Genomic DNA, 21772 nt, shown 5'->3' on the forward strand with positions numbered 1-21772 from the left:
TCAACGTTTTGGTCCAAAATTTGGGCACGATGCCAAGTTTGTACAATTTTCTCACTTTTTAAGGGAAAACAGATCTTTAGGTACATGTGGAGAACAACAGCACCAAAAAAGTCACATAAGAATTCCTTTAAAAAGGCAAATGTTCTAATATTGATATTCCTTGCTTTTTCAATTTTATTCATTCATAGCAGTTTCACTGAATTCTTAGTGTGCCATTTTTTTTTTCAAAATGACTCGCTTTTCACATTACAGCTTGGCGAAAAATTAGTTGGCAACAAACTGGTGACTTTTTGGAAAGTGGTGCAGATAGTCAGAAAGTTCCTGGTCCATGAGATGCAAAATGGATGTAATAAGACTATATTATCTGAATGCAGATGATAAATTTCCAGATATAATTTTTGTTCTTGCCACTTACAACGATGGAAACTCTGAAGCCTTATGAAAATACAAATAATTATATTTGTATTTTCATAAAGCTTCTTTATTTAAAGAAATTAAATTTATTATAAACAGCGAAAAAGAATTACTTTGTATAAAATCTAAGAGAATTTAAAATTTCAGGCATGAAAATTTAGGCTTTAAATTGTGAAGGAATTTAAAACTTTCCGTGAGGAAAGCAACCTGGAACAATCCTTGCTCCTAAGCACTTTCAGTGACCCATTTACAAAACTATATACTAGGGCAAATCCTCTTGTAAAGCCTATCATTTTTAACAAAGTAGCAGATATTCATGTGAGGTATTTTATGATATTTATTAATTCAATATTTTTCAGTTATTTGAATAAAAATCATATTTCACTTTTCTGCATATCCATTTTCATGATTTAAGTTTATTTTAAAAACATAAAATAAAAGTTTATTCACTTTGAACAGGAGTACATTTTTTAAAAGGAAAAACTAATAATTTTTATACTGATTTTATTGCATGTATATGGTAATATTAATTCAACTGTTTAATAACCATGTACATGAATACAATATATTCATATTCATGATCTAAAATCCTGACCTCCAAATCACCAGCAACATTTTTTTATACTTACATTTGCATATGCTTTACGTTGATAGAAATTTTTTTATGCTTTACGTTTGCACATTCGACATTTTATCATAATGCACAAAAAGAGTTCCGATTCTTAATTACACTTCGGCCAGCCTGGGAAATAATAAATCATGATTTATTATTTTTTTGCTTTCTTCACCACTTGACTATCAACACATTGCAGCTTGAGAAGTGATTGAATTTAATACAGTTGTTGAATGTTATTAAATGTTCAGACATTTTTCAATTTTAAATTTTAAACATCAATAACAAAATACCACACAGCTTGATAACCTTTCATGTTGACATTACACTTGCTGATTATTACAGGCTTTAGGAAACCCTGCTTGATGTGTAGTGTGTACTGACAAAGAGCAATTTCAACAAAAATTTCTTTCCATGTGCCCGGGAGAAAAAAAAAAAAAGGTTACATTTAGTGCTGTTTAACTTGAGAATATCTTATGCCTTATTCAGTTAAGCTGAGGACCATACCACAGCCGTTATGGTCGCACTGGGTGGCAGAATTTAGGGAAGGTAAAATTTTTAGAATATAGCGAAGCACCAAACAACACAGTTAGAAGATGGCAAAATCTTTAGAATTTAAGGAGGCACTTGCCAGTGAAATTATGGACCCACTGAGCGTGTGGGCGGCACAATGTCCGGGCCCAGATCTGGATAAGCCTCAAGTACATGTGGGAATTTATTTATTCAGGACTCTGGTAAGCCTTAAACATGACTATGTGTGAGAAATGGTCATGAGTTCAATAAATAACCAATACAGGGTTCGTACACATTTCTGCACATGGAAATTAAGTACTTTTAAGGACCATTAAGGACCTATAAGCAAATGGGAACTGAATAAATTAAACTAAACATATTATATCTATGCCTGAACTTCACTTTTCAATACCATCCTAAAAATAAAAGAGATCCGTAAGTAGGATGCATTATTATTATAACATAATTATTAATATATTTGAGAATAAAATAAATATTATGAAATTTATCAAGTAGCATTAAATGTTTTACACTTATAATAACTGGACATATTTGAAAGAAGATAAGTGGTATTTTAGTTACGTTTTACTAACAGTTAGCTTTTTTATTTTTAATGTCTCATTTTGTCATATACTTGCTCAGTCTAGAGGTTTAGTAAATAGTAAGTAGATTTTATGTCAAGCAGCATAGGTTAAAATGAGCATTAAAATCATAATCAGCATGATTCATAACAAAAGACTGGCTGTTGTCACCGCTCCTGCTTGCCTAGAGAGAGACCTGCTGATCAGAACAAACCTGAAAGGCCTGATGCAGGCACAGTTAAAGTAAGTTTTGAAAGTTAGCTGAGCAGTCTGATGTAGTTAGTGTTGTAGCTTCGTGTAAAGTTCTAGGAGTTGTAACTCCATTAATATACTTTAAGGTTCTAAGCCACTAAAGCACTAGAGGTGATAAGTTGTTTTGCATTATTTTAAATTTCTCTAGATGTGAAGAATAAGTTTTACATGAATTTTTATATTTTTGTGTTTTACCATGTGACCACTGTAAAGGTTAATGAAAGCGAATAACTCGCTTTTATATGCAAAGATAATTTTTAAGGGTGAGCACTTAGTTATAAGTAATTAAATTAGGTATTAGATAACCTTAGTCATATGGATTTACATGGACACTATCAAATTAAACTTATTTTTTAATAATATTTGTTAAAAAAACCCTATTAATATCACAATCTAATAAAATTTCACAGTTTAAAATACATGCAATTTATGACATTGATTTTTAAACAATATTACGATAATTACACATTAAACATTTATGGTTTTATAGCAACAAAACAAAATAATTATGCGTCTTTTTAATTTGAAGGCCTGCCCAGACATTTTGGCTAATTTATATCGATTTCCTCCTTAAGCATCTTTTCCAATAATTAGAAATTTGTCTCAATACGCAAAACAATGTTCTCATTAGTTTCTGCCTGTTTTATCGCCTAACTGTCAACCCCTCCTCAACGAGTAAACCTCAACCTATGAGGGTTTACTTGATCTGGTAAAAGTTAAATAGTCCACCCCCCGACAGATGTGAAACAAATCATGGCTATGTCTGAAAGTAACTATAAATCAAAGGTTTAAATAAGCTTCTTATTTAAAAAGAACTTAAAACATAAAGGCATGTTCATACGCTAACAAAATCCATTACAGCTCATTGTGATGTAATTAAAGAAGAGTCAAATTCACACTAAAAATATGGACTAGCCGTCAAAGACAAGTGGTCAATTTAATTTCAATTTAATTTGGTCTATAACTCTATCGTCATAATAAACTCAAATGTCAGCAGCGGTAATGGAAATTATTAGAGCTGATAGGAACTAACATAGGGAGCAAGTGGAGATCAGAAACACACTCTTGTCTTACACTCCAAAAACCTCGGTTTAAAAACTGTCTCAGTGATTTGCATTCTGCAGAGGAAATAAAAATGGGAAATTATAGTAAAGGCTGAAATTGTTAACGACTGGGTATTTTATATATTAATAACTAATATATTTGAAGAATACTTTTTTTCTCTTTACATATTTAATTTGTTTCTTCAATATGTTTCCTTTTCACTTTAGAATTTTTGGATTTAATTAAAGATTTCTGTTATTCTAAAAGACAAAATGCACTTAGAATGTATGGAAAAAGCTGCTAATTCTATTTTGGTAATACGAATATTCAGAAGAAATATGAAATACATATGATAAAGTCTAATCACAGAGCTGGTGTGGTATAATTTTTAGAATTTAATGACACAGTGAGCAACAAAATCTAGAAATGGCAAAACTTTTAGAATTTAGAGCAGGAATTGGAAGCAAAATTTAGAAAGGCACCAGGCAGCAGAATTTAGCATCCACAGAGACTGCAACATGTAGCAAAATGCCTAGCGCCAGTCCTGTGTATGATGCATTAAGACATATTAGATGAATCTTTTGAATTGTCAGTTTTTAATTTCTTTATTAATAAAAAAATGCCTTTCTATACTGAATGTCCATATGATAAGATTAGAAGCATTTTTGATATTTTCCATGCTTGTGTCTAGTGAAAAGTAGAGAAAGAGAAAACTGATGCATATTCTGAGAATTCTGAACATTCTGAGAAATGGGAAAAACTCTTACCATGAAAAAATTAAAAAGACGTTTTTATTTAATTACATAGCTATTTTGCTTTTGCTAAAAACTGTTTCGTAAATTGTGCTTTATAGCATTATACCTTGCTTATTTTTCAGATTCAAAACATTATATAATATATGGCCAAAATGGAACTTTACGATATGACAGTGAAAATAAAAATGCTTTATTTTAATGTTATTTCTTAAATATTATTCCAATACATTACCATTATTTTAATGAAATTTATCAGTATTAGAATGTTCTAAAAAAGTCGCCAAAAATTTCCCAGATTTCGGAATTAAAAATTTTCCATAGAAACCGATCTTAAAATCATCTAAATGTTGATACGTCACCAAATTTAGAACCATTTAATAAAATAATTCACATCTTCAAAAGCAAAAAGTTGTTCAAGAGCTCTTTATTAGAAAAAAAATGAATTTAAAAATGCTTAATCTCACTTCTTGCTTAGAAATTTGAATATCTCATCAATTATATTAGAAATAGAAACAAATTATAACCCATAAACCCATTCAAAAGATAACCATATATGCCAGTGAATCGGCGAAAATATTCCTCCAAAATGCTAATTCACACTCAAAATGGCAATTGTAAAAAGAGACAGAAATTTCAGATTATTAAAATTAAGGACCTTCTGCCGATTTTGGGCGAAATTAAGGACTTTAAGGACCAAAAATAAATTCAAAAAAACTGAAGGACTTTTAGGCACTTTTAAGGACTGTACAAACCATGCAATATAATACATGCTTAACTTTGCCAAGGTGCGACAGAAGAAGAAAAAATTCAGCAGAATAACATGTGTTCCATGGCCAATCAATCAAAAAGAAAAGAGAACTTAATTTAAAATAAGTATTATTAAAGCAAAAAAAAAAAAAAAATCAAGAGGACAGAGTGTATAGGGTAGAACATATCAATATTTATTTTACACAAACTGCGAATGATGAATAACAGAAAATTCATTGTTAATTTGTTAAACTGGTATGAAAATGAAACTTTTAACACATTACAGAAATACGTCAAATATGCATAAGTATACGACTACAAAATTATTAACTAAAAAAACTATTAACCATAATGAGCTTACCATCAGGATAAGGAAAAACCTGTTCAGTTTTCAGCTGACCTTTGAACATGGTCATCACAAAGGAACTTGTGTTCTTTAGAAGAAAAGCACATAAAATCAGAATGCTTATTAAAAAGAAAACAAAATTCTATAACATTATTAAATATACCCAAATTGTATTATCAACAGATATAAACATAGAAAAATTATTTTGATAATTTATACCCTAAAAATGAATCTCTGCAAAATGGGGGGAAAACCATCCCCCTTTTTAGCATAAAATTCAACATAATAAAAATTCTGAAAATGCATTTATTAACTAAATACACAAGAAATGAAAAATTAGTATACTCAACTTCTTGGCCATCTAATAGGCAGATTGAACAACATTTTAAATATAATTCAATACACACTCAGAATATTATCTCAAAGGAACTTCTATGGCAGACACCGTAACATTATTTATAGTAATTCTGTAAGGAGAAACATTACATTGGATATTATTAGAACTATCTAAGATTAATTCTACAGTTTTTTGGTTACAGAAACACCTCTCAGTTATGAAACAAGAACATCAGCTTCTTAACGGGGGGTGGGGGTTCAAGACATGTCTCTGCCTGGCATTCCGAAAACACAAGCAACATTTCTGAGTAGGCATTAATAAGAAAGCCTGACACACAAAGATGTCCGTGCTTTTAAAGCCATTTAGTGAGATTGCAATGCATACATAAAAAATAATAAGTTAGAGAATCACCAGCTTAAATTTTGTTTTGAAATGATAACATAAATAATGGAAACAAAAGTTTTCAAATTAATTAGTACAAAGAAGTTTATTACCATTTTTGGAGTACCTTCAGTGGGAACCTTAGTAAAATGTTTGCACTTTATGATTCACAAAACCACATATTTTCAATAAAAACAGAGCCTGTGTTTCCAAAAATATTACCTGTTTGGTCTTTATGTCTACTAAAATGTTTCTCAATAATTTGTGAGAAAATAAACTGTGTGTTGCAACTCGAACACGAAATGAGCGAAAGTTTCTCTTCAGCCAGTGGCAATGGAGAGTCGAAAAACGAACTTAGAAGACAGCGGTCGCTCACTCGGTTTTCTCTCGATAGAATTTGATACGAAGGGGGGATAATCCCCATCTTTTGATTTGAAATTAATCTCGAATTATGTATGTATTGTAATATAAAAGATGTGTGTAAATAAAAGTCATTAAGACTTAATTGAAGTAGTGATTTGAATCGAATATAGAAATCGAAAGCTCTCCCAAATAGAACTATGGATTATAGAAATGACATATTTTAGTGGTGCCTTCACCAAGGGACTTTTGGATTAGAATTTCGAAGATTAGCAGACAGATTACCTGTAAACAGGTAAACAATTCCTTTTTCTTTGAAAATTTTGAAAAACTGAGTTTCAATATTGTGATTAGTCAATTTTAAACATGGAAGCTTTTAGACAAACTGAAGCAGAAACGTACGAATGAACGCAGTAGCGTTACGAAATTAATTACAAAAATAGAAGCTTTATTATCAGAAAATATCAAAAACACAAACATTGAGGAATTGCAGGAGATGAATGAAACAAATATCGAAAGAGAAAACACGTTGAAAATGTTGAATTCACAAGTCGAAACTCAGTTAAAAGATGCTAAAGAATTTGAAAAAGATATTACTGCAAGTGATAAATACAATGAACAAATTATGTCTGCAAAGTTTAGAATTAAAATAAAATTAAATAATTGTAATGAACATTTGTCTGTGAAAAATACATCAGATGCAAATTCTTTGAACACTTCTGTTTCTGAAATAAATGTATCGTCATCAGCTATGAAATTGCCAAAGTTAATTATTCCAAAATTCTCAGAAGATGCAGGAAAATGGTTAGAATTTTTTAGCTGTGATTGATCAGAACAAAGCATTAAGCAAGATTGAAAAATTCGTATACTTGAAATCATTATTGATAGGGCAAGCATATAATGTCGTTGAAGGATTTCAATTAACCGAATACAATTACGATTTGTGCTTAGAACTTTTAAAAGAACGCTTTGGAAAACCAGAGAAAATTATAAAATGGCATATAAATAATCTTTTGGACATAGAACCAGTTAAAAATTCTTCTAACTTAAATGCACTAAGAAGATTACACAACACTTGTGAAATAAACATTTGAAGCTTAAGTAATTTAGGAGTAACTTCAGGTTCATACGAACACTTGTTAAATCCGATAATATTGAAATTATTGCCTCATGATTTGATTCTCGAATATCACCGAAAGCGTGATCCAAAAGAGGAATCTGATGTTACAGGTTTAATTGCTTTTTTGAAAAACGAAATTGAATGCCGCGAACAAACATACGCAGTTCATAAACCGGAACTGAAACTCATTCCATTGAACGGAAAGAATAAACACTTCGACAAACACAAAAGAAATTATAAATACACAAACAATAAGTTAAACTCTAAAGTTAACCCCTCGTTGGCGGCAGAATTATTAGCTCCTGTAAAAGAAGAAAACTGTATTTTTTGCAAAAATAACACACATAATAGTGAAAAGTGTAATATGAGTGTAAATGAAAAACGAAATGTATTGCGATTAGAAGGTCATTGTTATGTTTGTCTGGCTCAAGGTCATCGATTTTCTGACTCTTGTGTATACTGCCACAAAAAAACATAATGCAACCCTTTGTTACAAAAATGAGAAAAAACCTGAAGCATCGCAATCAAAATGTGTAGAAAATTCAGCGTGCAATCACATTAGCATCGATAGGAATAAAATATTTTTACAGACGACGACAGTAGAACTTAAAAGTAGGTCACGCAATAAATTAGTTCGTTGTTTATTTGACAGTGCTAGTCAACGCTCGTATATTCAGAAACGTCTGTCTAAACAACTAGGATTAAAAGTCGAGGGAAGGGAAGAAACAATGATTCATACTTTCGGATCTCAAGTGCCTACCAAACAGAACTGTGCGTGAGTAGAAGTAAAAATAAAAAACATTTTTGATAACGAGGAATTAATTATTCAGGTTTTACAGACTGATGAAATATCAAATGCTGAGCTAGACTATCCTCCGGAAAATATCCGGGAGTTGTTGAAAGATAGGGGAATAATTTTAGCGGATGTTGATCACGAATCTTTAGATAACAACAACGTATCTTTACTCATTGGAGCTGATAATTATTGGAAATTAGTAAAAGACAAAATTGAACGTTTGAACTCAACATTAGTTACAATGGAAACCAAAATGGGTTGGATTTTAATGGAAAAACTATTTGATTGTATTGAAGATGGGGAAAATATAACTAATGCCGTCGCAGTGACTTCTTTATTAATTCACACATCGAAGATTGAAAATTTGTGGAAATTAGATTTATTGGGAATTCAAGACCCTGTTGAAACAAAATGTAGAAAGGAAATGGAAATTGCCACATTGAATCATTTTAACGAAACTGTTACCTTTAAAGAGGGAAGATATGAGGTTCAGTTGCCTTGGGTAACAGAAAAGGACTGTTTAAGTCAAAATTTGGATATTGCCAAACAGCGTTTAAACAGTACGACACACTGGTTGATACAGAAGGGCAAATTCGAGGATTACGAAAATGTTTTCACAGATTGGTTAAATGAAGGAATTGTAGAGGAAGTTCCTGAACACGAAATGAATAATCTGTGTCACTATTTACCACATAAAGGGGTATTCAAAGAAACTTTGACCACGAAATTGCGACCGGTATTTGATGCTTCCTGTAAAGACAAAAATTCGCGCTCACTCAATGATTGCCTAGAAAAGGATCCAAATTAGATGGAACAAATCATTCCTATAATTTTAAGATTTCGAAAAAATAGGAGTTATTTCAGACATAAGAAAGGTTTTTTTGCAAATGTCAGTGAATAAGAGTGATCGAGATTTCTTACGATTTTTATGGTGGAAAGACTTTGACAAGAAGGAACTTAGAGTTTTTAGACATAAACGCGTTGATTTTGGATTGAATTGCAGTCCCTTTTTATCGGCTGCTGTATTAAGCCACCACATTGATCTAAATTCATCTAAATATCCTGAAACAGCGGAAAATTTAAAAGAATCATTCTACGTAGATAATTGCATTACATCAGTTCCTGATGAAGAGACACTTACGCGATTCATCGAAGAATCGAAACAGATATTAGATTCTGCGTCATTCGATTTGAGAAGGTGGGAGCACACTTCTCTTTTGAAATCTGAGGACAGTATAGAACCTACTCCTGTATTGGGAATTTTGTGGGATAAGGAAGATGATAGCCTTTTCTGTGAGGTGAAGACTGCTACTGACAAACCAGTGAAGCTTACTAGAAGAAATATATTGTCTGCTGTACATCGCATTTTCGACCCCATGGGTTTTCTCTGCCCTATAACGCTAACACCTAAACTACTCATACAAAAGACATGGTTGTTAAAAATTGGTTGGGATACAAATATACCCGAAGACTTAGGAAAAGAGTTCTATTTGTGGATTGATGATTTGTCACTTTTATCCAGTATTAGAATTCCAAGGGCTTTAGATATAAACGGAAATGAAAGTCTTAGTCTTCATACGTTCTGTGATGCAAGTAAACAAGCCTATGAATGTGTAATTTATTTAAGAAAAGAAACAAGTGAAAATGTATCGGTGTATTTTCTTCTAGCCAAAAGTAGAGTGAGTCCATTAAGAAAAATGACCATAAATCGTCTAGAATTATTATCCTGCTGTATAGGAGTCAGACTCGCAGCTCTTGCTTTACAAACACTGAAATTAGACAACGTTCCAAGGAACTATTGGACAGATTCGAGTACTGCTCTTTCTTGGATCCAAAGAGATGACCATTGGGCGCCATTTGTCACAAATAAAGTAAAAGAGATACGAAAATTGTCATCGGAATCTGAATGGCGTCACATTCCAGGAAATTTGAATCCAGCAGATATACCATCATGAGGGTGTTTGATTAAGAGTTTTGTGAAATCTCGCTGGTGGCAAGGGCCAGAATGGCTTATGAAGAATGAGGAAGAGTGGCCAACTAGTGAAGTGATTACTAACGAAGAAGAAATTATGAAAGGAAAGCGAAAGAACATTATTTTGACTTTGGCTAATATCACCGCTGAAAAATGGTATCTGATTTACTTTTCAAGTTACTTTAAAATTCTGAGAATGATTTCTTGGATTCTAAGATTCAAAAAAGTAGATAAGAAAAAAGTAGAAGGTTGCTGTAGCAGGGTTGGTTGCCAAATTTTCGCCAAAAATTGCCAAGTTACCATAATCCAAAGATTAACCCATTTGATTTTATATGTTATGAAGTTGTTTCCTTACAAAACAATTCATAAAAAAATAAAAGAACTACAGTCTCAAAACTTCATATTACAGTTTAAGATCTCAACAAGCTTACTACTGAAAATTTCAAAATATTTAAAAACAGAAAATGTAAAACGTAAAAAAAATGTAAAAAACCCACAATATTTTACAAAATATGCACCACACGGAATAAGAAACATCTTTTATTAGTCACAACAAACCCGTAAAGGCTCATAAAAATTATTAACTGGAAAAATTATAAATTAACATAGGTTATTTCATATCAAGTTGGTCTATTATTAGAAAAGAAAAAGATTTTAATTGCTCAAAAATGTGTTTTCTACTAGTTTGTTCCCTTTGCACTCGAGGCCTTTTTTGCTTGTGTGAACCAGCAACTCGAGACGATTTCAACCGAATTCGGGAAGTACTTTAAAAACATTTATAAACAAACAAACATATACAAATAATACGATTTCATCAGTTTATTCATTTATATGTCGAAAACAACAAAGTTTGACACGTTTGTGGATTGGTATTGCACGCTGGAATAGTTTCCAGATGAAGCATCCAGAAGATTTGGCTAAATCTGTCTCTTGTAAATATATGCGAATAGAAAGGAATATAACTGAAGACATTCCTCGACCAATATTCTTGCAAATTGGCCAACAGCATTGTCCCCATATTGATTACGACAGCAAGAAATGCCCAGAACTCTTTGTTGGTCACATTACATCAGCTTCGCCAAAACGAATTTGCAGATAGCGTCTTCCCTTCCAATTTTCTTTTTGCATATATATTGGTTTCATAAATAATTTTTTCACGAGGTCATTAGTGAAAAACAGTTTTAAAAAAATCTATTGGTTGTTTTATATTAGAAACTATCCATGTTTCTGTAGTGTTTTGGTGAGGTATAAATTGTAAACGTTGCGGCACTTCGTCATAGTCTCTGCAAAGTACCCATGTTGAACTGCTTGCACTTTCAACAGTTTCACTTTCAACAGCACTCTCACCGTCACCGTTGCTTTCTATAATTCTAATTTTCTGTCGGCTCACACCTCTTACTGCTTCACTTTCTTCTCCACTGGATTCATTCGTTTCATGGCTTAATCTGTCGGAAGTCGACGTAGTTCATCATCCAAAGCGGCAAAATTGAATTCATCTGAATTCGAGCTGATCTGATCTTCCTCCATATTTTTAGGGTTCAAACACTTTTTATTTACTATATTTACTGTATTTATATTTACTGTATCTATATTACTATATTTAATCAGTATATGACATATGGTTGTGTTTAAGAATTATATTTTGTCAGAATGTGATTTTTCTTAACAGCTAAAAATAATGTCTCCTTCAAGAACAACTAAAAATTTAAAAAAAAAAAAAAAAAAAAAAATCTATAACAATCAGCCTAAACCATAATCCTCAACCTTAAACTCGAAGTAATCAACAAATACCAAACACAAATCCCATCATAACAGTAAAATGTCACATCTCATTTGGTGGTCAGAAAACTACCATATGAACTAGGACAAAGACATTCCTATCAGCCCTTACAGGATTTCACTAACAATTGGCCATTATGGTATGTAGGGTCATCTGGAATAATTTCTCTGTAAAAAATCAGTAATACAGTCAAAAGTCGTTAATCCGGACTCATCGGGACTTCAGTGATTCCGGATTATAGATAATCAGTTTAAATCTTGTAAGATGGCATGCAGAAATTCTAAAATTAAAAATATGAAACCGTAATTTATGAAATAAAGAACAATTATGATCTAAAGGGTATCAAAATTTACAAGAAAAAAAAAAGCTTAATATTTATTTGTTTACTTTATTAAACATTTCTTTCAATGCAAGTTGTTTAAGTCGCTTCGTTTTATGTGATAATACTTTTTCTTAAATTCTATAAACAGACAGAATTTCTTGTTCAGTTACAAAGTTCCACTGTTCAAGTCCCGTAATTGCTGTGCCGAGAATACCGACTAACTTGTCAATCGAAATTTTTTCGTTTTCACTAACCTCTCTGTCACCTTCTTCATGTCTTTATCCATTTTTTGCAGCAATTCCACTTTTTGTTTGATGGACATCAAAACATACTTTCGTTTTGTAGATCCTTTGGGAGCTCCAGCATCGGAAATTCTATTTGACATAATCGAAAGTTCAAGTTTACTTTTATAAAATTGCTCTTACAGTCTACAAAAAAATAACAAGCCGGACCCACTTCGAAGATTAAGGAACAATGCAATCATCAACATTAACTGAAGTAGATAATTAGATAATTTTAGCTTATACCGTCCGTTATACATTAAACGCGCACGCGAAAATGTATTTGTTGGCTTTAGTTTTCCACATGCAAATTTTGATCGGAGGTCGATCGGCGGTAAGCTAACGTGGTTGCTGCTGATTGGCCGATGACGTCAAGATCGGCGGGTTGGCTGAGTATAATATATATTTACGCCGGTATCGGCGAATGTCTTGTTCTCTTGTGTGATTATCAGTTAGCATTATGCTAGTTTGCTTTCAATCAAATGATTTTAAATGTAAAGGCTACAGTGTTAGCTCTTTTATTTTATTCACGGAATAAAGCAAGAATTTTATTTAGTTTAGTCTTAGCTTTATTTAAGGGAAGCAAAACATGCTTTGCCTTGATCACCACTGCTAACAGGGTTATGGGCCCAGCGCCAACAGCTAATCAGTCATCCAGTTGAACTCAGCATTGAAGGAATGTAGGTGAAGAGGGCCGTTATCCACGAAAAGAAGCTGACCTGTCTTAGAAGTTTGTTCAAGTCGTTGTGCTCTCACTTAATTGAAGATGTCATTACTACCTGAAGGTTTTGAGTTGTTAAACCATGACAACTGGGATCGATGGAAAGTCGACATGAAAATGCTGTTACTGGATAGAAATTGTTGGAGCTTCATAGAGGACAAAGAAGAAGAATTAGATAAAAGTGCAACAAGGCATGAAAAGCAGGAGTTCACACTGAGGGAGAACAGAGCCTTCACTACATTATATTACAAAATTAAAGCTGAGTTCAGCCGCTGATACAAGAATGTTCAAGTGGTAGAGAAGCGTGGGAAGTTCTACAGAAGCAATTCGAACTCAAAACAAGAGCAAGGATAATTCAGTTACTGGATGAATTTTTTAGTATTAGATATACGCCAAATGAAGAAATAGGATTATTCATCGCAAGGATAAGAATGACTGCAAAGAAGTTGGCTGAAGCTGGTCACAACTTGGCAGATCTTTTTAAAGGATTCCAGGCAATAAGGAGATTACCCCAGGGATACTCCGGCATTGTACAGTTGATATATAGGTGGAAGGACGAAGATTTTACGCTGGAAAGAATTGCTGAAGAATTGGTAAGGGAAGAAAGCCGACTTCGCCAGGTAATTGCCTATTTAGAAGACAGCAAGGTAAGCATGTTTAATACTATTAGTTTAAACGCAGGGAAAGATAAAGTTGAAAATAAAACTAAAAATAAGAAAAAATTGGGGAATATGAGAATAGGACCTTGTTTCAGATGTCATAAATTTGGGCACTTAATTGCTCAATGTAAAGAAAATGTGAGTAAAAATCAGAAGTTTAAAATAGACAATAAAAATGGACAGTTTAAAGATAAAGAATTAATGTTAGTAGAAAATTATGTAACAACTACAGATAAAGGAGGTAACGCAGATAAATTTAATTGGGTCGTAGATACTGCAGCTACAACTCATTTCTGTAATAATAGAAATTTAATGACAAATTTCGAAGAAATAAACGATATACGTATGTCTTTAGCTGTAGGAAATTGTGAAAGTAAAGTACTAGGAAAGGGTACTGTCAAATTTGCAGTAAAAGTAGGCAATCGAATAAATTGGATTGAGTTAGATAATGTGTTATATAATCCAAATCTAAGAAGAAATTTATTATCGGGAGCAAGGTTAGAAAAGGCTGGTGCTCATTTTGTGATTTCAAAAGGGAAGATGTGGATATACTTTAATAATTGGAAAAGATTATGCTACGCTAAACGATATGACGGACTTTATCACGTAAAACCATTTAGATATGCAACAGGTAAAAGGGAAGCTGGTTACGGTACAGAAATTGGAAAGTTAAATAAAGTAGACGATGCAATGCTATGGCATTGGAGATTTAGCCACGTAAATTTTGATTATATTAAGAAAACTAGTAAGAATCAAAGCGTGAAAGGGTTACCAGAAATTGAAAAACCAATAGAGAGGTGTAAATTGTGTATTATTGCTAAATCTAGTAGAATAACTTTTAAATCTGTTCCGAAGAGATCGGATAAACCATTGCAGTTGGTTTATTTCGACGTTTGTGGCCCACTACCAGTTCCATCTAAGGGTGGGAGTAAATATTTTCTTGCTATTGTAGATGACTATAGTAGATTAGTAACAGTGTATTGTATGAAAAATAAAAACGAATCGTTCTACAACTTTAAGAATTATCATAGGCAAATGGAAAGACTGACGAATAGAAAATTAATAAGTATACGCACCGATAATGGTGGGGAATCCTGCAACAGGCAATTCGAAGGGTACTTAGCCGAAAATGGAATTAGTATTGAACGCACGAACGCCTACACCCCAGAAGAGAATGGTGTGTGTGAACGTTTTAACCGAACGGCATTAGACGCAGTTAAAGCTATGCTCAATGATGGTAAAATGGGAAAAGAATGGTGGGCAGAAGCTCTTGGCTGTTTCGTACATACGTGGAACAGAGTATGTCATAAAAGCAACCGAACCCCTTATGAAACGTTCCTAAATAGAAAACCCAGTGTTGTTTATTTTAAGGTATTTGGTTGTAAAGCCTATGTTGGCGTGCCAAAACAGATTAGGAATAAATTAGAAATGAGGTGCAAAGAAGGAATCATGGTAGGATATGTGAAGGAAACTAGGGGTTATAGGATATGGCTGCCAGAAGAACGCAAATTAATAGAAACCTGTAATGTGAAGTTCGATGAAAAACTGTATGCAGCAAATGGCATCCTGGAACAGAAATCAAAACCTAAATTTAAAAGACTAGAGGAATCTGAGCTATTAGCAGAATCAGATGAAGAACAGGAAATTTCTAGAGAAGAAATAAAGTTGTCAGATGACAAATCTACTCGGTAAACTGGCAAAGAAAAGCAGTTAAAAGGCCAGATGGAACACGTACAGACATATATTATTATGTAGAGGGAACAGACACCCGTTTTATATCCTATAATGATATTGAAAAGTATTGTGAGGCAAGAAATATTAAATATGAAAAAGATAAGTTCTATTTTAGTGGAAAAAACGAATACTCGGGAAAAGTTAATTTCGTAGAACAGGAGACTAGCTCTGTGTCTGAAGAGGCAAATTCCGTAGAAATAGTTATCCCACAAAATTTTAAAGAAGCACGAAAATCGGTAAATGCCGAAGAATGGGATCAGGCAATGAAAGAAGAAATCGACACAATAAAGAAAAGAAAGGTTTGTGAATTAGTCGAAAAGCCAGAAAATAAAACTATAATAGGAAACAAATGAGTCTATACGCTAAAAAGAAATGAAAAGAATCAAGTGGTTAGATACAAAGCACGCTTAGTAGCACAGGGATTCAGGCAGAAAAGAGGTGAAGATTTTGATGACGTTTACAGTCCTCTAGTAAATCTTTCAATCATAAGAATATTTTTCACTATCCTGGTATGTTTATATGGATGGACTAATTGTCTGTTAGATATAAAGAACGCATATTTATATGCAAACCTAAATGAGAAAATATATATGACCCAAGCAAAGGGATTTATCGAAGAGAAAAATAAAGTGTGTTTATTACACAAGGCCATTTATGGTCTACATCAAAGCGGCCGTGAATGGTTTTGTGAATTTGAAAGTACTTTAGAAAATCTACATTTTAAGAAAATACAATGGTGTAATTGTGTTTATAAGGGTTCAAATGTAATTCTCTTGTTATATGTAGATGATATTGTGATTTTTAGTAAAGATCAATATAGTATAGATAAAGTAATTTCACAGCTGAGTAAGTTTTTTGATCTTAAAGTATTAGGCAAAACTAAAACGTTACTTGGAATTGAATTCTTAGAGAATGAGAATGGGGTTTTTATACATCAGCAAAAATATATCGAAGAAATTTTTGAAAAATTTAAACATTTCCAGATACCAATAACTTCACTTCCCATAGCTAAGGGCACTATTCTTACAAAATTAGATTGTCCATCTACAAGTGCAGAAATTACGGAAATGCATACATTACCCTTTAGAAATCTGTTAGGATGTTTAGTTTTTGTAGCTAACAGGACAAGGCCTGATATTACATATGCAGTGAATATCTTATCACAATTTCAGGAGAATCCTGGAATTAGGCATTGGGAAGCATTGCTGAAATTGCTTGGCTATCTCAATAGTACTAAATTATATAAGTTAAACTTATCGAAGATTAAACATCTAAATTTATATTGTTATTCAGATGCTGATTATGAAAGTAATAGAGATGACCGCGTGTCCATGGAAAAATTTATATTATATTTAGATGAAGTAACGGTAATCTGGAAAACTGTTTAACAAAAATGTGTAAGTTTATCAACCATGGACGCGGAGTATATCGCCTTATCTGAAGCAGCGAAGGAATTAATGTGGACAAAAAATGTCTTACAAGATGAAATTTTAAAGTTTAAATTTAAGAGAGTGTAAACTATTTTGTTATAACAAGTCTGCCATTGATTTTTCTAGATCGCCAATAGAAAATCAAATTACAATAGATGTAAAATATCACTTTGTTAGAAGACTAGTAAATGATGGAGTGTTTGACCTTGAATTTATTACCAGTTAATTAAAGACTGCCGACTTATTTACAAAAGCAACGACTGCTGTTAATTTAAGAAAGTTTTGTTTAGATGTTTTCAGTGTTTAAAGACAATAAGTGTTTTCGTATAATAGAATTGAACTATGAACTTCTGTAAAAGTTTTGTTTTTGTCTTTGCATGGGGAAAAGAGAGCCGTTTGTTGGCTTTAGTTTTCCACATGCAAATTTTGATCGGAGGTCGATCGGCGGTAAGCTAACATGGTTGCCGCTGATTGGCTGATGACGTCAAGATCGGCGGGTTGGCCGAGTATAATATATATGTACGCCGGTATCGGCGAATGTCTTGTTCTCTTGTGTGATTATCAGTTAGCATTATGCTAGTTTGCTTGCAATCAAATGATTTTAAATGTAAAGGCTACAGTGTTAGCTCTTTTATTTTATTTACGGAATAAGCAAGAATTTTATTTAGTTTAGTCTTAACTTTATTTAAGGGAAGCAAAACATGCTTTGCCTTTATCACCACTGCCAACAGTATTCTGCGTTTGCGCACACGCATATGCGCAGTTGTAAAAGGCCTTACGCGCACGCGTAAACGGCTATGCGCATGTGTCAACGTGGCGCGTGCGCAGAAAGTTTTTAGCTTTGAGGTCCGGATTATAGATCATTCCGGATTATGGGTGTCCAAATTAACGACTTTTTTGACTGTATACGACTGTTATACACACTATTAGGTAAACTATCAGTAATATCCTATTATTATATACACTATTGAAATTACAGAAAATGTTCCCAATTTTAGCATGAAGTAAGCAATCTTACATATCCATAAAACAAATTTTTATGGTAAAATCCTAGTATACAGTATGGCCAACGCGCAATTTTGAAAAGTGTTGCCAACTCCAAAATGACCCATTTAATGCTCATCATAAATGTCATGTTTACTGCTCATAATAATGTCGCCAAATCCCATGTGTACTGTATACTAGGATTAAAACATTTTTATTTCAATATAAATTTACACAATATTTGTTTGCATTATCAATTATCTTCTCATGAAAAGAGGACTATACATGACTGTGATTAAGAATGCTAATCATTTTGGAATATTTTGCAAAATCTCAGAAATATGGTTGCTGCTTTGACATAGTTGGTCAACAAGAGGACTCGTACCACCATTAAATAATTAAGGACATAACAATAATGAAGGACAGTTTATAAAAGGTTAAGCAATAAATATAGTATAGTAACTCTGACTTGGAACTATTTCACTGGCCAAGAATTATGCCATAAATATGTTACATAAATTTATATATGTTACCAGCAAAGTTTGAAATCCGTAATTCTATAGAATGCCTACGCATTGTATACGATGCCTGAAACTAGCCGGCAATGCATGAAACGATTCATATTTCCCACATTTCCTAGGCATTCTATAGAATGCCAAATGAGAAACCAGCAGAGTATGAAATACATCTCAAATTAGTATATAAATACAGAAAAGCAGCTAGAAAAAGTAATCGACAGCGTCCAAACGATGGAAAAAGATGAAGCAAACCAGATTATGAGAGAAAAAGAGCCTGTTTAAAAAAACATGGATAAGATTATAGTCGATAGTGGATTAAACCAACATGATGAAGACATGCTTACCGACGATATTTCTGTTTCTGATATCTGATGTGTGCGTTTAAAGGAAGCGAGTGATGCACTTAGATACAAAAAGTGTAGTAAAAAAAATTCATACCTTCTTGCGGCCATGCTAGTAAAGATGATGAAATGGATATTTTGTGCACCTTTTGTTTCAAAACTGAAAATGCTACCGAAAGTAAAATAAATTCTAAAATCAATCTGGAAATACAAGCAAAAAAAAAAAAAAAAAAAAAAAAAAAGAAAGAAAAGAAAGAAAGAAAAAAAAAAAATGAATTCGAAAAAAATTTTTCCACCGCTTCTTTAGAGACTACTGTGCAAGTTCCTATTACTGATGTCGGCAAGAGAAGAGGTGATTCGCGCAATATATTGGCAGTTGTGATAAATGTGAAAGAGGATGGTTTCTACTGATTTGGAACTTTTGAAGGAATTTGAAAGCAAGTGTATGCGAGATCACAATTCACTTTATGTCCTAAGAACTTGCTTACAATTGAAAATATTCCCGACCATGAAATTCGTCTCTGGTCAGCTGCAATTGCTCAGCCCAGTAGAAGCAGCCAGGAATTCGTCAGATGTATGTGTAAAACAAAGGGCCAAAATATGAATGCAATCTTTGCATGAAAAATTTAATTCAAAATGTCATTCAAGTCTATGATGTTGCAACAATTAGGTTAATTTTAATTTCTTATTATTTTTTATATGGAAATTTTGTTTCCCTTGATTAGGAGGCATAAATTTTGATTTGTACAACTTCCTTGTTTATGTATTTTGAATACATTTTTAATGGCCCTTTCATATTTTATCGTTCAATATCATTTAGAATAACATTTGTATTTTTGAGGAATGCACGTCATTTATATTATAGCGTTCGTTATCAGGGCCTTTTTTTCATACTTTGCCTAAATAGCATTTGTCATTCTATAGAATGCCTAGGAAAGGTTTGTAATAATTCTCATATTTCATACTTTGTCTAAAATCATCCTGCATTATACACAATGCCTAGGCATTTCATACTTTGCCGGTGACATATATACTTTACACTGCTATAAAGTACTAGAATAAAATTAGCAACTCTTTACAGTTTAAACAAAGAAAAATAATTGAAATTTATGAGTTACAAAGACCTAAAGAAAAAATTAAATTTATAAGTTACAAATATCTACAATATCTGTAAAGGCCAATATTATTTTGCAGAAATTTACCTAGCAAGTTTGAAAATTAAAGCTTCATAATTTAAAAGTTAATAATAATTGAGTCATGGGTTACAAAGTAAGAGGTTTGATGTGTCTTGTGTCTTCATGTATTTTTACAACTTGTTGAAGCATTCCTTTTTATATATAAAAAAAAGCATGACCAAGAAGTCTCCAGAATGTTCAGTAACCAGAAATTAACACGTTTTTCAGTCATGACCCCTTATCCGACACGCACGTGAGTGAAACCATCAATTTTTTTTCACTTGTACTGTAATATTCTATTACAGTTTTAGGTCATTAACTTTAATTTCGAATTTTAAGACATAGAACAATGTGAAAATTTTAAATAAGTAACAGACAAAATGACAGTGTCACCTGCAAAGCAAGCAAAATGAATGTTTATATTATAAAAAGAATGTGTTGAAACATTTTTTATATTTTTCCTTTGTCTGTATTGTCTTATCTTTATCTATTTTCAGATACATTGTGTAAAAATATTTGGTAATTGTAAAATTATTATAATTTAAAGAAACATCAAAACTTAAAATTTTTTGCGGGAGGGTGGGGGGCCACAACCCACAGTTTAAGAAACCCTGCTTTAGTTAAAACAATGTCATTTTGTTGCATTCTTTATATTGTAACAATTTCTTATTGAAAAATGATATTTTTTCTTTATTTAAAACTCAGTTTTAAAATATGCATTTATGGTAATTGCCTTCATTGGAAGAATTTAATAAAATTTCTGCGACAGTATAGTATTTTGCCGCAAAATGCTAAAGGAAACAACTTTGAGTGTGATTATGGCAAAGCCTCGAGGGCTATCTGCCTAAGGGGAGGGATGCCTTCGTGGAGGACTTTCTAAGGGAAACTGGCTCGTATACACGTTACACATGGGGAAAACCACGAAAACGCCCATGCAGCCAGCCCGTTCACGGGATTCAAACCTCAGACCGAACTACCAGTGTTCAGCGACTTTACCGCTCGGCCGCTGGTGAGCCCGGAAACAACTTTGAATCTATTCTTATAGCAACTGCCCCAAAATTTTCACTGGGACAAAAGAAAGAAAACCCATTTATAAGTAACTTTACTGATTGATTTTTATGTATAAATACCTAATTAAAACTCAAAATATATATTGTTACGTTTTGTTTTTCCTTCTGACACCAGTTGTTACATTATTTTCTTCCTTCACATTCGTACGGGGTTCATAGATTTGAAGTGAATAACGACGACACTTGATGAAGTATCGAAACACACTTTATTTACCAATATTAATCAGGACAGTTCCAAAATCACATTTTACAGTCGTCGAAGATCTACTATAAACACGTTGGAACAATCAGCGACACAGTTTTCAGGCTATCACGGTGGAAACAGCTTCACTGCAAAGCACCAGAGTACAGCTCCCAGCTCTGCTTGGTCGTTTTCGGAACTTCACGTACTCTCGGGACTCTCCACGCTACAACCTTCTGGAAAGAATTTAAGATGCACTCAACGACCGACGACACACAGAGCACAGCTCCCGACTCTTTACTTCAGTTGTTCCCAGAGCTTAACATACTCTCGACAATGCACTAA

General features: G+C 32.7%; 1 protein-coding gene across 2 annotated transcripts in view; it reads right to left on the bottom strand.

Moving 5' to 3' along the window:
- The window catches only part of LOC118199840 (very long-chain specific acyl-CoA dehydrogenase, mitochondrial-like), an 86320-nt gene that overhangs the window by 61099 nt on the left and 3449 nt on the right, over window positions 1-21772 (bottom strand). For both annotated transcript variants that reach the window (XM_085809559.1, XM_085809558.1), the window contains exon 3: window positions 5281-5353. In XM_085809559.1, the coding sequence (XP_085665685.1) occupies window positions 5281-5353 (73 nt within the window). The remainder of the gene's footprint in view (window positions 1-5280; window positions 5354-21772) is intronic.

Source organism: Stegodyphus dumicola, chromosome X2, assembly GCF_044657685.1.
Source record: "Stegodyphus dumicola isolate Sdum_Otavi_A_Nest chromosome X2, ASM4465768v1".
Classification (NCBI taxonomy): Eukaryota; Metazoa; Arthropoda; class Arachnida; order Araneae; family Eresidae; genus Stegodyphus; species Stegodyphus dumicola.